Source organism: Meles meles, chromosome 8 (genome assembly GCF_922984935.1).
Source record: "Meles meles chromosome 8, mMelMel3.1 paternal haplotype, whole genome shotgun sequence".
Classification (NCBI taxonomy): Eukaryota; Metazoa; Chordata; class Mammalia; order Carnivora; family Mustelidae; genus Meles; species Meles meles.
Genome location: NC_060073.1, coordinates 51745544 through 51761963, shown reverse-complemented (window position 1 = coordinate 51761963; position 16420 = coordinate 51745544). Strand labels below are relative to the sequence as shown.

The following is a 16420-nucleotide window of genomic DNA, read 5'->3' as shown; positions in this document are numbered from 1 at the left end:
TGAGATGTAGTTTCTTCTAACAAACCAACCAAAATACACTCAGGATATCATGTATTGCTCTGTTCTATTCACCTGTTCATATTCCTTCTTTTTGTTTTTTTGTCTTTTAATTTTCATTTTTACAGTTATACTCTATCGTTTCATTGTATTTAATTTTATTTTTATACATATATAAGTTTTTCTTTCTTTATAATTCTGGGATCTAGTTTTCTAACAAACAGACCAAAATACACACAGGATCCAGGGTATTGCTCTGTTCTGTTCACCTGTCTGATTATATTTCTTTTATTTTTTTTAATTGTTTTTTCCAGTTTAATTATTCCAGTTTACTTATTTTCCAATTTCAGGTCTCTTCTGATTTGTTTAATGTATATTGTTGCCATTTTAGTATTTTATTCTCTCATCCGTCTATTCATCTCTGGACAGAATGACAAGACAGAAAAACTCACCTCAAAAAAGAACCAGAGTACAGTATATACAGATTGCCAGGGACCTAATCAGTATGGATATGAATAAGATGTTAGAACTAGAGTTCAGAATAACAATTATAAAGATACAGCTGGGCTTGAAATAGCATAGAAGACACAAGAGAATTCCTTTCTGGAGAAATAAAAGAACTAAAACCTAATCAAGTCAAAATAGAAAAAGCTATTAATGAGGTACAATAAAAAATGGAGGCTCTAACTGTAGGAAAAATGAGGCAGAGGAGAGAATTAGGGATATAGAAGACAAAGTGATGGAGAATAATAAAAGCTGAGAAAAAGAGGGATAACCAACTACTGGATCATAAAGGGAGGATTCAAAAAGATAAGTGATACCCTGAAGTAAAACAACATTAGAATAACTGGGATCCCAGAAGAAGAGGGAAGAGAAAGGGGTGGGGGCAGGCAGAAGGTATATTGAAGCAAATTATAGCAGAGAACTTCCCTAATTTGGGGAAGGAACAGGCATTCAAGTCCAAGAGGTACAAGAACCCTCCTCAAAATCAATAAAAATAGGACAACACCCTCACATATAATAGTGGAACTTGTAAATCTCAGAGACAAAGATAAAATCCTAAAGCCACTCAGGACCAGAGGTCCATAATCTACAGGAGTAGAAACATTAGACTGGCAGCAGACCTGGTAGGTCAGAAATAACTGGCATGATATATTCAGAGTGCTAAATGAGAAAAATATGTAGCCAAGAATACTTTATCCAGCTAGGATGTCATTCAGAATAGTAGAGATAAAAAGCTTCCAGAACAAACAGAAACTAAAAGAATTTGTGATTACTAAACCAACCCTGCAAGAAATATTAAAAGGGATCCTTTAAGTGAAGAGAGAGCCCAAAAATGACACAGACCAGAAAGGAATACAGACAATATACAGAAACAGTGACTTTACAGGTAATATAATGGCACTAAATTCATTATCTTTCAATAGTTACCCTGAATGTAAATGGGCTGAAGGCCCTAATCAAAAGACACATGGTATCAGATTAGATAAAAAAGCAAGACACATTGATATGCTGTCTGCCAAGAGACTCATTTTAGGTCCAAAAACACCTTCAGGTCAAAAGTACAGAGGTGGAAAATAATTTTTCATGCTAATGGACATCAAAAGAAAGCTGGGGTGGCAATATTAGATTTTAAACGAAAGACTGTAATAAGAGGTGAGGAAGGACACTATATTATAATTAAAGTGTCTATCCAACAAGATCTAAAAATTCTAAGTATTTATGCCCCTAATGTGGGAACAGCCAGTTATATAATCTTTGTTATTAACTGAATAACAAAATCAAAGAAGTACACTGATAATAATACAGTAAGAGTAGGGGAGTTTAACACCCCACTCACTGCAATCAACAGATCATCTAAGTAGAAGATCAACAGGGAAACAAAGGCTTTGAATGACACATTGGACTAGATGGATTTCACAGATATATTCAGAGCATTCCATCCTAAAGCAACAAAATACACATTCTTTGCAAGTGCACATGGAAGATTCTTCAGAATAGATCATATACTGGGTCACAAATCAGATCTCAAATGTCACCAAGAGACTGGGATTATTCCCTGTGTATTTTTGGACCACAATGCTTTGAAACTGGAATTGAATCAAAAGAGGAAATTTGCAAAGAAGTCAAATACATGGAGACTAAAAGCCATCCTACTAAAGAACAAATGGGTCAACCAGGAAATTAAAGAGGAATATAAAAATTCATGGAAACAAATGAAAATGAAAACACAACCATTCAAAATCTTTGGGATGTAGCAAAGGCAGTCCTAAGAGGCAACTATATAGCAATACAAGCCTTTCTGAAAAAACAAGGAAGGTCTCAAATATACAACCTAATCTTACACCTAAAGGAGCTGAAGAAGAGCAAATAAAGCCTACACCCAGCAGGAAAACAGAAATAATAAAGATCAGAACAGAAATCAATGAAATAGAAACCAAAAGAATAAGAGAACAGATAAACAAAACTAGGAATTGGTTCCTTGAATTAGTAACATTGATAAATCCCTGGCCAGACTTATGAAAAAGAATAGAGAAGGGACCCAAATAAATAAAATCATGAATGAAAGAGAAGAGATCACAACCAATACTGAAAATATACAAACAATTATAAGAACATATTACAAGCAACTATATGCCAACAAATTAGGCAGTCTGGAAGAAATGGATGCATTCCTAGAAACATATAAACTACCAAAACTGAAACAAGGAGAAATAGAAAACCTGAACAAACCCATAACCAGCAAGGAATTTGAAAGAACAGTCAAAAATCTCCCAACAAACAAGAGCCCAGGGCCAGATGGTTTCCCAGGAGAATTCTACCAAACATTTAAATAAGAATTAATACATATTCTTCTGAAGCTATTTTGAAAAATAAAAATGGAAGGAAAACTTCCTCACTATATGAGGCCAGCATTACCTTGATCCCAGACCCAGAGAAAGACTCCACCAAAAAGGAGAATTACAGACCTATATCCATGATGAACATGGATGCAGAAATTCTCACCAAGATACTAGCCAATAGGATCCATCAGTACATTAAAAGGATTATTCACCACAATAAAATGGGATTTATTCCTGGTTTGCAAGGGTGGTTCAACATCTGCAAATCAATGTAATACACTACATTAATAAAAGGACAGGAACCATATGATACTCTCAACAGATGTAAAAAAAGCACTTGACAAAGTACAGCATCCTTTCTTGATTACAATTCTTCAAAGTATAGGGATAGACGGAACATACCTCAATATCATAAAAGCCATCCATAAAAAACACACAGTGAATATCTTCACAATGGGAAAAAACTGAGAGCTTTTCCCCTAAAATTAGGAGCATGTCAGAGATGTCCACTGTTACCACTGCTAGAAGTCCTAGCTTCAAATATATATTTTTAAGATTTTATTTATTTATTTGACAGAGACAGCGAGAGAGGGAACACAAGCAGGGGGAGTGGAAGAGTGAAAAGCAGGCCTCCCACTGAGCAGGGAGTCCAATACAGGGCTTGATCCCAGGACTTTGGGACCATGACCTGAGCCAAAGGCAGACACTCAACGACTGAGTCACCCAGGCACCCAAAGATTTCTTTTCAACAAAAAGAAATAAAAGGAATCCGAAAGGCTAAAATGAAGTTAAACTCTCACTCTCCGCAGACGACATGATACTCTATGTGGAAAACCCAAAAGATTCCACCCCAAAACTGCCAGAACTCACAAAGGAATTCAGCAAAGTTGCAGGATATAAAATCAATGCCCAGAAGTCAGCTGCATTTCTATACACTAACAATAAGACAGAAGAAAGAGAAATGAAGGAGTTGATCCCGTTTACAATTGCACCCAAAACCATAAGATACCTAGGAATAAACCTAACCAAAGAGGTAAAGGATCTGTACTCAGAAAACTATAGAACACTCAGGAAAGAAATTGAGAAAGAACACAAAGAAATGGAAAAATGCTCCATGCTGATGGAATGGAAGAACAAATATTGTGAAAATGTCTATGCTACCAAGAGCTGTCTGTACATTCAATGCAATCCTTATCAAAATACAAACAATTTTCTTTTTACAGAACTGGAACAAATAATCCTAAAATTTGTATGGAACCAGAGAAGACCCGAGAAATAAAACCAAAGCTGGAGGCATCACAAGTCCAGACTTCACACTCTGTTATTACAAAGCTGTAATCATCAAGACAGTATGGTACTGGCACAAAACCAGACACACAGGTCAAGGGAACGGAAAAGAGAACCCAGAAGTGGACTGTCAACTTTATGGTCAAGCAATCTTTGACAAAGTGAGAAAGAATATCCAATGGAAAAAAGACAGTCCTTTCAACAAACGGTGTAGGGAAAAGGACAGCCACATACAAAAGAATGAAACTGGACAGTTTCCTTACACCATACACAAAAATGGACTCAAAATGGATGAAAGACCTCAATGTGAGACAGGAAACCATCAAAATCCTAGAGGAGAATACAAGCAGCAACCTCTTGGACCTCATCTGCAGCAACTTCTTGCTAGAAATGTCCCCAAAGGCAAAAATGAACTACTGGGACCCCATCAAGATAAAAAGCTTTTGCACAGCAAAGGAAAACAGTCAACAAAATCAAAAGACAACTGACAGAATGGTAGAAGATATTTGCAAATGTTGTTTTATCAGATAAAGGGCTAGTATCAAAATCTATTAAGAACTTCTCAAACTCAACACCCAAAGAATAAATAATCCAATCAAGAAATGGACAGAAGACATGAACAAACATTTCTTCAAAGAAGACATCTAAATACCCAAGACACATGAAAAAAATGCTCAGCATCAGTCGGCATCAAGGAAATACAAATCAAAACAACAATGAGATACCACCTCACACCAGTCAGAATGGTTAAAAGTGACAGATGTTAACGAGGATGTGGACAAAAGGGAACCATCTTACACTGTTGGTGGGAATGCAAGCTGGTGCAGCCACTCTGGAAAACAGTAGGGAGGTCCCTTAAAAGGTCGAAAATAGAGTTACCCTATGACCTAGCAATTGTACTACTGGGTTTTTACCCCAAAGATACAAAATGTAGTGATCCGAAGAGGCACACGCACCCGAATGTTTATAGCAGCAAGGTCCACAATAGCCAAACAAATAAATGGAAAGAGTTCAGATATCCATTGACAAATGAATGGGAAAAGAATATGTGGTATATATACACAATGGAATACTACTTAGCCATCAAAAAAATGAAATCTTGCCATTTACATTGATGTAGATGGAACTACAGGGTATTATGCCAAGGGAAATAAGTCAGTAGGACCAAGACAATTATTATATGATTTCGCTCATATGTGGATTTTTTTTTAAGATTTTATTTATTTATTTGAGAGAGAGAGAAATTGAGAGCAAGCACGAGAGGGGAGAACGTCAGAGGGAGAAGCAGACTGTCCACAGAGCTGAGAGCCTGATACAGGACTCAATCCTGGAACTCCAGGATCATGACCTGCGCTGAAGGCAGTTGCTTAACCAACTGAGCCACCCAGGTGCCCTCATATGTGGAACTTAAGAAACAATACAGAGGATCATAAGGGAAGAGAGGAAAAAATAAAATAAGACAAAATCAGAGAGGGAGATAAACCATAGGAGACTCTTAATCATAAACAAACTGAGGGTTGCTATAGGGGAGGTGGGTGGAACGATGGGGTAACCGGGTGATAGACATTAAGGAAGGCAGGTGATGTACTGAGCAATGGGTTTAAGACTGGTGAATCACTGACCTCTACCTCTGAAACTAATAACACTTTTATATGTTAATTGAATTTAAAGAAAAATAAATAATAAATAATCAGAAAAAAGAAAAGAAAGAAAATATGCTAAATGAAAGAAGCAAGTTACAAAGTAAACAAAGTTATAAAGTATAACTCTATGTATATAAAATGTTAGAGGACAGGCAAATCTATGAGGATAGAAAGTAGATTATTGTCTAATGCCAGGGAAGGAGTGGTTTTGGGGGGAAATGGGGAGTCCTTCTACTGGGTATTTCTATTTGGCATAAAGAAAACATCCTGAAATTAGATAGTGAAAATGGGTGCACAACTCTGGAATATGTTAAAAACCACTGAACTGTGCACTTTAAAGAGTGATCTTTATTGTGTGTGACTCGTATCTCAATATAGCTGTTTTTTTAAAAAGAAAAGATTCTGTAGTGGTAGCAGATAGGTTAATGGCTACCATTAGGGAGAGACAGTGAATGGAACAGTGTTTTGAGTGCTGACAGTGCTCCAATTCTGGTTATGCAAGTTTGTTAATTGGTACACTTTCATTTTTGTGTCTTATATCTTTTTTTTTTTAAAGATTTTATTTATTTGACAGAGAGAGAGAAAGATCACAAGCAGGCAGAGAGGCAGGCAGAGAGAGGGGAGGAAGCACGCTCCCTGCTGAGCAGGGAGAAAATGCGGGCTCGATCCCAGGACCCTGGAATCATGACCTGAGCAGAAGGCTGAGGCTTAACCCACTGAACCACCCAGGCACCCCTGTGTCTTATATCTTGATAAAATGTTTACTTTAAAACAAAAGAACAAATACATACCAACAGGTGGACCTGCTGGCACAACACATTTCTTTTCCACTCGTGAAGCAGGAGGTACGTTCTGGTTCTTAGCAAGATTTTCTTGTATTAATTCCTGTACCCGGGTTTCATTAATCTTTGGGAAAGGAAGAATATGAACTCGCAAGTGGGATCCTTCTGTCGGGCGTGGAACTTTCTGGAATGCCATATGAGGGTTGGGATTCTCCTGCAACATCAAACGGTAAAATTAGTTAAAAGTTAAAATAACAATGGCAGATTGCCAGGCAGAGTGGGAGCTCAGAGGGCCACAGATTGAAATTAGACAGATGAATGATTACACAGAACTCAGATAAATGCTATAAAGGAGAGTACCAGAATCTTACTTCTTATGTGATCTATCAGCAGCATCTGATACAGCTGATCACTCTTACTCCTTTTCCACGAAGCTCTCTTCACTAGGTTTCTAGGTCTTCTTGCTACATCTTTGTCTACTTTTCATCTTCCTAATCTCGTAATTATGTGAAAATCCCAGGGCTCAGAGTTTGGGTCTCTTTTTTATTTATACTTATTTCCTTGGTGACAGCTTTCATTCTCAGCATTTAAGCCATAAAAACACCAATGATTCATAAATTATTATCCCCCACTGAGCTTTCTCCTAAATGCCATACCCATACATTCAACTATCCACACACAGTATTTCCATTTGGATTTAAAATAACATCTTAAATATATGTCCAAAACTCTTCATCTCTTCCAAATCTGCCTTCTACAGTTCTCCCCACTTTAGTAAATGCCATATTTATTTTTCTACTTAGGTGAAAAGCTTGGAGTCATCTTTAGTGCCTTTCTCTAACATCCTATTATCCATTCTTCTGCAAACCTTTTGGACTTTGCCTTTCAAATATGTCCATAATCTGACCACTTTTCATCAACACTATGGTTCAAGCCAACATCTCTATATTACCACAGAAGAACAGTCTCCTGAATGGTCTCTCTGCTTACGGCCTCACTCCCTCCCTTACTCTAATCTTAACACTGCACAGAGTATGTCAGACCATCACCCAACTAATCTGTTCATTCAAATGGCTCTTCATCTCACTGAGAGTAAAATCCAAAGTTCCTAAGATAATTTACAAGATCTGGCTTTCCTATAGGACTGTGTCCTGCTACTGTTTTCCTTCATTCTGCTCTAGCCACACAGGCCTTCTTGTTCTCACCTCAAGGACCTTGCACTTAACTGTTCCTCTGCCTATCCCCCAACAATTTGAACAGCATCCTCTATCCCTTCCTGCATTTCTTTGTTCAAGTGCCACCTTTCTTGGCCACCCTATCTAAAATTATACTCCCTAACACACTCCCTATTCTTCTTATATTTTTCTCCTTAGGACTTACCACCTTTTCACATACAAGAAATTTTATTTAACTTGTTTATTGTCTACCTTTCTCTTATTAAAATGAAACTCCATGAGGGCCAACATTTCAGCCCATCAAAAAAAATATTTTTGTCCTCTGTTGTATTCCTGTTGCATCCAGAAACTGCCTGGCACATAGCAGGTAGCCTAAACTACTTCCTACTCTTTCCTAATGAGTGGGACACAATGTTGAACACATGTTAAGCTTGCAATAATTGAATAAAATATGTCAGTTAGTATTTTCACAGACCCTTAAGGCTGGCATAAATTTTTATCTAGTCACCTAGTTAAGCAGGATTATATTTCAAATACTACAGGCAGAATGGAATCCATCTATCAATGATGTTCTACAGAGAAAGCTTCTTTACCACCATTACCTTTTGCAACCACAAAATGCCCTTTTGCCCCTGAACCTGTTATTCATGTTGTAGACTAAGCTCAATGCTATTGTATATGCTCTTCAGAGTTAAAATGGACATCGTCATCATCTACTAGAGCTGGTCCCTGCAATTCTTTATGGTTATTTGGCCCAGACCCTGATAAAGAAACTGTTGGGTCTTGGCAGACGATATAGGTAGCATATCTCAGCAACACAATGGAATTAATACTCTTTTAAATGTAAAAAAGCCTGGTTTCTAGGTTTTGTTCTACTCATTATGTGATGCTGGGTAAATAACTTTGCCTAAAGGATATACTTATGCTTCTCTTACAAGGATCCTGAGAGGGTGAAGTCAGATATAAAACTTGTTCTTGCCAAAGTATCCCTCATTACTTTGTATGTTCCCTTTTCATCTTTAGCAAAGGCAGGGGAAAATAAATAAATAAATTTCTCTCCAAGTCTTCATGATCACCACTTTCTAAACTATATGCTGAAAAAAGTGTTCTAAAATTATGCCTGGATTAACATCAACACACTTGTCTGTAGTTTCTGAAACTGTCCTTTCAAAAGTAGTATGTTTGTTTTTCTCTGTTCTTTAGGCACAATGTCTAAGATACCTTCTCAAAGTCACAAATATCAATTTTCTAAAACTCATAGGTGATTTTTTTCAGGCTGGAAAGGTAATTCATGTGGATTTTGAGGTCTGAATTAGAATCATTTAAAGTATATTCTTCATTACTTCTGCTTCTATTTACATTTATTTTCTTTATAATAAAAACTAAAACTTTAACTTCTATTTACATTTATTTTCTTTATAATAAAAACTAAAACTTTAAACTTATTTTCCATGATGTAAATAATATTCACTGTAACAAATTTTAAAACATGGAAACATAAAAATAGAACATGAATCATAGTGATACTAGTATCTTTTCTAACTATATTTTATCTATCTCTCTTACTGTATATTCTTCTATCTTGTTCCAAGAATGACTTAAGGTCACCTAAAAAAATAAGGATACACATATTATTTCTAGTTAAAATCTTGCAGTGTGGTAAGTCCATCCTAAGCTTTATAAGGAAGACTAAAGAGACCAAAATAGTCAAGATAATTCCGAAGAAGACTAAGTGGAAAAGTCAAACTCCTCAGATATCAAAACTTATATAAACCTGTAATAATTAATATAGAATGGCATTTGGTATTGGTGAAGGATTAAAAAGGCTAATGGAGTAAAGAGCCCCCAAACAGGACTCTAGAAGAATGTGAGACGGGTGGCATTATAATTCAGAGGGAATGGTTAGACAAGTCAATGAGACAGTAGTACAACGAAGTATTTTTAGTGCCTGGTCTCTGATGTCAGACCTCTGTGTCAAATTCCAGCTTAGCCACTTCCTGGTCATGTGACCTGGTGCTATGTCAATTCACTCACCACTTGTGTTTTAGTTTCCTCATCTGTAATCTAGATAATACTACAGTACCTACTTCATAAGGTTCTTGTGAGGACAAAACGAGATCTTACAGGAAGGCTTTCAGAACACTCACATACACACACTCCCCCAGAATAAATATGAAAGCTATTTTCTAAAAATTTAGAGTACATTCATTTGAAAAAATATTTTTTCACTGCACATACTATGGTATCACACCATGCCTCTAAAACTTAAACCATATTGTACTCTGAGAATCCCATCATAACACCAGCTACTTACATTTTAACAACAATAATAACTATAGTAAGTAAGGCTTAAAACAGAAATCGCTTTTTAAAGAAAAGATATTGCTATTAGTCATTAATAGTGTTTTTCTTCTCATAAGCAATTTGAAATATTATAAACCAAATCTAAACACAATTAAGACTAAAAAGCATTTTTTAATCATTTTAAAACCAAGTTCAAAGATGAAGCTATCCTATAGCTGTATAGATAGATATTCCTCATAAAAATTCAGATTATGGGTAAAGTTACTGAACTATATTCAATTGTGTTTAGAAGATGCAAAAAGGGCTCATGCCCCTGAAACACAAGTATTGAGTTTTCTGGCCACTGTGTCTGTATACTGCTGCCCTCTAACGGGCAGTGTGGTAAATATAAAGAAATATATTTGCTACCTTACACCAAACTTGGTCACATAAGGACTTCTGAAAAGACAAGAAATGAGAAGAAGTTTAAGGCTCAGTGAACTCTGCATATTCTTAGAAACATCTGCTCTTACTTTGAACTTCAACTGCATATGGGCAAGTCCCTTGAATATCACTGAGCTCATTAAAAACCACAGCCCAATTTTGTTGTCGAACATCCTTGTGGAAACAAGGAAATTCATTATTTTCAATAGAATAAAGAAGCTGCCAAATTTTCATCTTTGATTGCAGAGAAATGCAATTATAAATTACTAACCAAGAATTCAGGCAACTAAACACTTAGGGTGAACATGGTAATAATTTTGCCCAAGGCAACCAAGATAAATTGCCCTAAAAAAGCCAGCAAAACACACTATTGTTTGGAGGGAATTTTAAAATTAGGTAATGATTTTCAAGAAATGGGCTCTGTCATCCTGCTTTGAGAATATGTGACAGTACTGGGAAGTACAGTGAATTTCTCAGACTTGAAAAAATGACACACGTACCATCTGGTCTGGAAACATGGATTTTTCTTTTCTTTTCTTTTTTTGGCAAGCCAAATGAGAATATGCCTAGGGCTTATGGAAAACAAGGCTGAGAATGCACTTGAAATAAAAGCAAAGCAAACAAAATAAAACAAAAGCCCCAAATCCTTCTGGATATCCAAAGTAAGCAATACTGGGGAAAAAAACTTCTTAATACATGTTGGTCTCAGCAGTCAATGACAAATCAATGTGACTTTGTTAGCAGCTATGAAATTTCCCAAAGTAGTTTAGGTTATTTAGTTATTATTTAATGTGCATCAATTACTCATAGAGCTATATGGGATAGCAAGCTATACAAATCTTTACAAATACTGCTAAAACCAATACTACCACTAGACTAAGTCATTAAACATTGACAAAATGTAACTGGACTTTTCAAGGTTGCCTAACTGTGAATACAAGCTGTGAATACAAGATGGAAGGAAACATTCTCAATTTCCATCCTCAGGACTTTCAGTTATCACCCAACTGAATTAAAGTTGCATCCTTAATGCAAATAAATTTGGTGTATGGCTTTAATATCGAATGTGCTGGTTGTCCTAAACCAGGGTTTCTGTACCCTGGCACTATTACCATTTTGACCTAGATAATTCTAGTTTGGGTAGGTGGGTGGGTGGGGGGTAGTGGGTGTCTTGTATATCGTAAAATGTTTAGAAGCAACCCTGGCTTCCACGTAGTAGATGCCAGTAGCACACCCTCTCCAGCTGACAAACAGAAATGTCTCCAGACATTGCCAAATTTCTAGAGAGGAGGGTTTGCCCCTGTTGAGAATCACTGCTCTAATTTATGATTCAAGATAGAGGCTTTATATTCTAAGACAAGTACTCCTTTCACAAGTTCCAAGGGATCATGTAGTGACTAGGTAGGAGACCTATACTTTCACTTACCTGCTGACATGCAAATTAAAACCATAAGATACTACCACACACCTATGAGAATAGCTTAAAACAAAACAAAACAAAACAAAAAAAACAACTGAGGCTATCAAACGTTGTTAAAGATGTAGGACAAATGGAACTCATATATATGCCTGGTAGGAATGCAAAATGGTATAGATATTTGGGAAAACAGTCCGGCAGTTTCTTGTAAAGTTAGTATTTTGTTACCATATATCCCAGCATCTTACTTCTGAGTATTTATCCAAGAGAAATGAAAATTTATGTTCACACAAAAACCAGTGCAAAACCAGTGGTTTTGTTCATAATGGCCAAAATTGTCCTTTAGTTAGTTAACAGATAAATACAAGCTTGATACATCCATATAGCGGAAAACTACTTAACAACGAAAAGGAATAAACAACTGATACATGCAGCAACACAGCAGAATCTGGAATGCATTATACCAAGTGAAAGAAACCAAACTCAAAAGCTAAATACTGACATTACAGAAAAGGCAAAAACTTCAGAGACAGAAAACAGATCAGTTACTAAGAGTCTGAGGGGGCAGCAGGAAGTGATTAAAACAAATTAAGGAACTGTGGGGGAGGGTGACAAAAATGTTCTATGTCCTTATTGCAGTGGTGATGGTTGTATAGCTTCATTGGTCAAAATCTAGAGTACATTTAAAAAAGGTAAATCATACTCTATGTAAATTGTATCACAGTAAACCTGACCTAAAAATGAACAAATAAATCTGGTAAGATAGGGGAAGAAGGTGTGACTTTTATGCTTGAGTTAGGGGCTTCATTTCATCACAATAATCTAAGTAAGTTGTTTATGGTTTGATTAAGACTAAAGATGATTACAGTATTTTACTTCTTTCCTGTAACAACAATGCAATCCTTTAATTCACAGTTGGCAAAGAGTACAGATATCAGTGTAGATTCAGTTTGCCTGGTAGTGAAATTAACTTTATGCAGAAATGTAAAGGGTATAGACCGTATATGATTTACAAAGGCTATTCCTGTATGTGGGCTTTAAATCCCATTAGGATTTTAAGATCTACTCACCGCAATCCTGGGCAATGAAATATTCTTAGACATAAAGAGAAATTTCACATTAATTTATAAGAAAGGCCAAGTCTTCTCATTTTTCCTTCAACTTTTAAAAAGCTGTCAGACAAATTACACAGTCTAGCAAATATTTACGTACTATTGCATATGCAAAACAAATCAAAAAAACTGTACCATGTATAATAGCAAAACAAACGCCCAATTGATTTCTTGATGCCTTGGAATGAAGGCTGTATAAAGCTCTTATCTTGGCCTATCTTAACATATCATTTTGTGTGTAGTTAGTGGTTCTTTATAAATGTGTATGAGAATCATAGAAACAAAGCCACTAAGTACATAAACATGCTCTCTGTCACACAGACACAAAGATTCTGAAAGCCAAAGTGAGCAGACTCAGACCCAGTATTATCAACTGAGAATGGAAAGAAAAGCTGTATAATGAATGACTGATAATCTCCATGGTATAAACCTTACCAATACTTACACAATTTGTCTCAAATGGAGTTATTCCCTTCCTTCTCCTTCATATCCCCTTACCATTCCCCTCCTCTACTTAAGTCACCAAGTTCTTTCCTTAGGTATTAAGGAAGCTCCAGAAAGTTAAAAGAGCACCTAAACCCAGTTACAATTCATCCTACTCATGTTTCCTCACATTCTGACTCATTAAAAAGCAATATAAAGGAGTGGTGAGAAGAAACTGAGAAATTATGGTTCATTTTTAAGTACTTCAAAGATAAGTGAAGCAGAGAGACCAGGTATCATACCAGACTTCACTGTAACTAAGTATTTACAAACATCTAAGTGGAATCACTAGGTCTCAATTCTAATTCAATAATAAGGAAACAGTCAAATTACATGGTTGGTTCTTGCCTACCATTAGGGAATTTTAGAATGTGATAAAAAAAAAAAAAACTTACTAGTTAAAAATAGAACCATTTGGATAATTTTCCTTGCATTGAGACCATCCTCCCTCCCTCCCCTAGACTTCCCACATGTCCCAAGAAAGTAACTTTACCATGATGCTCTGCTTTTCAACTTTGTAATGTATTTGCTTCAGAAATGTTGGGACCATGTGGAGTTTACAATCTTACAACTAGAAGGAATCTCAGAAAGTCTGATGACAATCCACAGGGATATTCTGAAATTCTCACTCATCATGTATATGTACCCTCTTTTGGAGGATATTAGGAGAATCATGTACCTAGAAAATATTTAGCACTAGTAGACACCTAATAAATACATACTGAAAGAATGGAATTGATCAAATTAAATGGGATAGAATTAGACTGGGGGATAAAAGCCCAATAAGGGTCAAAAAATGTAGAGTACATTTGAAGAGAGATTTAGGTCTCCTACCTAGTAATACAGTCCCTCATGGTGATCACTTTAAAAGCATTGTTTTTAGGGGTGCCTGGGTGTCTCAGTGTGTTAACCCTCTGCCTTCAGCTCAGGTCATGATCCCAGAGTGCTGGGATCGAGCCCCGCATCAGGTTCTTTGCTCAGTTGGGTCTGCTTGCTCCTTTCTCTCTGCCTACTTGTGACCTCTGTCAAATAAACAAATAAAATCTTAAAAAAAAAAAATAAATAGAAGCTTTGTTTTTAAAGGATAGGTGTGGTTCATGTTTTACCTTTACCTTTAAGAAAGTATCATTTTTAGCTGCTTGTGCCTTTCCCGTGCCAGCCTCCTGCCCACCGGGAGTGCTAGTGCCCAGGACCCTCCAACACTTCCCTCCAAGTGCAGGCAGGCTACTAGGGCCTGCAGGGAGATGTCTGGGCCACAGGCACCCTGCACCTGTGCCATAGCCAAGTGGTTGCCCTTGCTTCCTCCAGAAAAGAACTAAGCCTTTCCATTGGGAGCCTGCAGCTGGAGCACAGGAGTGATCTGGAGCACAAAAGGAGAGATTTTACCTCTTGCGGAGGAAACAAGAAGCTCTACTTTGAGACCCATGCCTTAGTACATTTACTCGAAGAAAATGGGTTCACAAACCAGCAAGCAGAAGTCACCGTCTGCGTGTTGGTCAAGATCAGGGACATCAACATGGATATTGTCTACAAGGATATGGTAACCAAGATGCAGCAGGAAATGGCTGTTCAGCAAAGAAGGCCTCAGACTGTTAATGTGAAAAATGAAATTATTTTGGAGAAGAGTGAATTTTCAGCCCTCAGAGCAGAAAAAGAGAAAATAAACCTTTAACTACAACAGTTAAAACAAGAAATGAATGACATACTCAAAGTCCAAACAGATACCAAATTAGACTTCAATCTAGAAAAGAGCACCGTGGAAGAATTGTATTCGTTGAATGAAAGGAAGCTTCTGGATATGAGGACAGAAATGGTGTCATTGCATGCACAGCAAGACGGGCTGTCACCCAAACAAACAGGAAGATAGACACTAAGGTCACTAGCCTCAAAACCATACTGGGATCGCACAAGCTCGATAACATTAAGTATTTAGCAGGGTGTGTGTTTATGTACCTAACAGGAGCTCTGGGGTTTTATCACCTGTGGATATAATTAAGTGTCTATTTAAAGAGAAAAAAAAAATGTATAATTATTACTTATTTTATTGCAGTTTTCAGTTTTGTGTCAGCTTAGTATAAGCTATGTAATGTAGTATAGCATGGAGTATGTAGTGTAAACTATCATAAAACTTAAGTTCTAGGATGGCAAGAAAGGAAATTACTGTATTTTTGCATCAAAGTGGCTTGGCGTACTTCCTTACATACACTATGTACTCAGTCATGTAACAGAGAGAAACCTGTGTGAGAACCCCAGCTCTGGTCACTTACGGCTGGCTATAAAACTTTACAGTTTTGGAATAGTCCTATAAAGATTTAAGAAATAAACATTCAGTTATTCAAGGGCTCAGTCCCAAAATCTCAAACACTAATTCCCATTTGATGTTTTGCTACTTTTTTTAAAAATCCACCAGTAAATCACTCCTACTGGGCAAGAAAAAAAATTTCTACCTTCAGTTTCTTGACATATCAACATCTGCCCTGTTTATCTCACAGGGTCATTTAGAAGATCAAATGAGAAAGTACATTAAAGTGCTTTATAAAGAACAAAGTATAAAAGTCAGTCATTGGAAATATCACTATTTTTCCAGTTGGAGATGAGCCAGCCTAATGGAGGGAAAGAAAATAGGCTTAGGAACTGGATAGATGAGATGAAAGTTTCTGAATTTAAAATCTGGATTCAGTCACTTCATAGGCATATAATCCTGAGCCAACTATCCTCAGTAAAATAGGGATAACGACACCTATCTTAACACTGTGGTTGTGAAAATTACAGATGATGCCTGTAAAGTGCTTAATCCTATGCCTGGTACATTGTGCTAAACACTCAATATTTATTATTACCATTACAATATGTCAACAGAAATTTCTCATGTGGTCATGCTCTCCATTAGTTCTACACCATCATCATAAACCACCACAGAACACACATTTTCCTTCTGACAGAACTCTTTTTGT

At 36.6% G+C, this 16420-nt stretch overlaps 1 protein-coding gene and 1 pseudogene across 3 annotated transcripts in view; one reads left to right on the top strand and one right to left on the bottom strand.

Annotated features, from left to right (window-relative positions):
• Positions 1-16420, bottom strand: part of SBF2 (SET binding factor 2) — a 503560-nt gene that overhangs the window by 203539 nt on the left and 283601 nt on the right. For all 3 annotated transcript variants that reach the window (XM_046014550.1, XM_046014552.1, XM_046014551.1), the window contains exon 14: positions 6562-6766. In XM_046014550.1, the coding sequence (XP_045870506.1) occupies positions 6562-6766 (205 nt within the window). The remainder of the gene's footprint in view (positions 1-6561; positions 6767-16420) is intronic.
• LOC123948103 lies at positions 12730-15458 on the top strand (annotated as a pseudogene).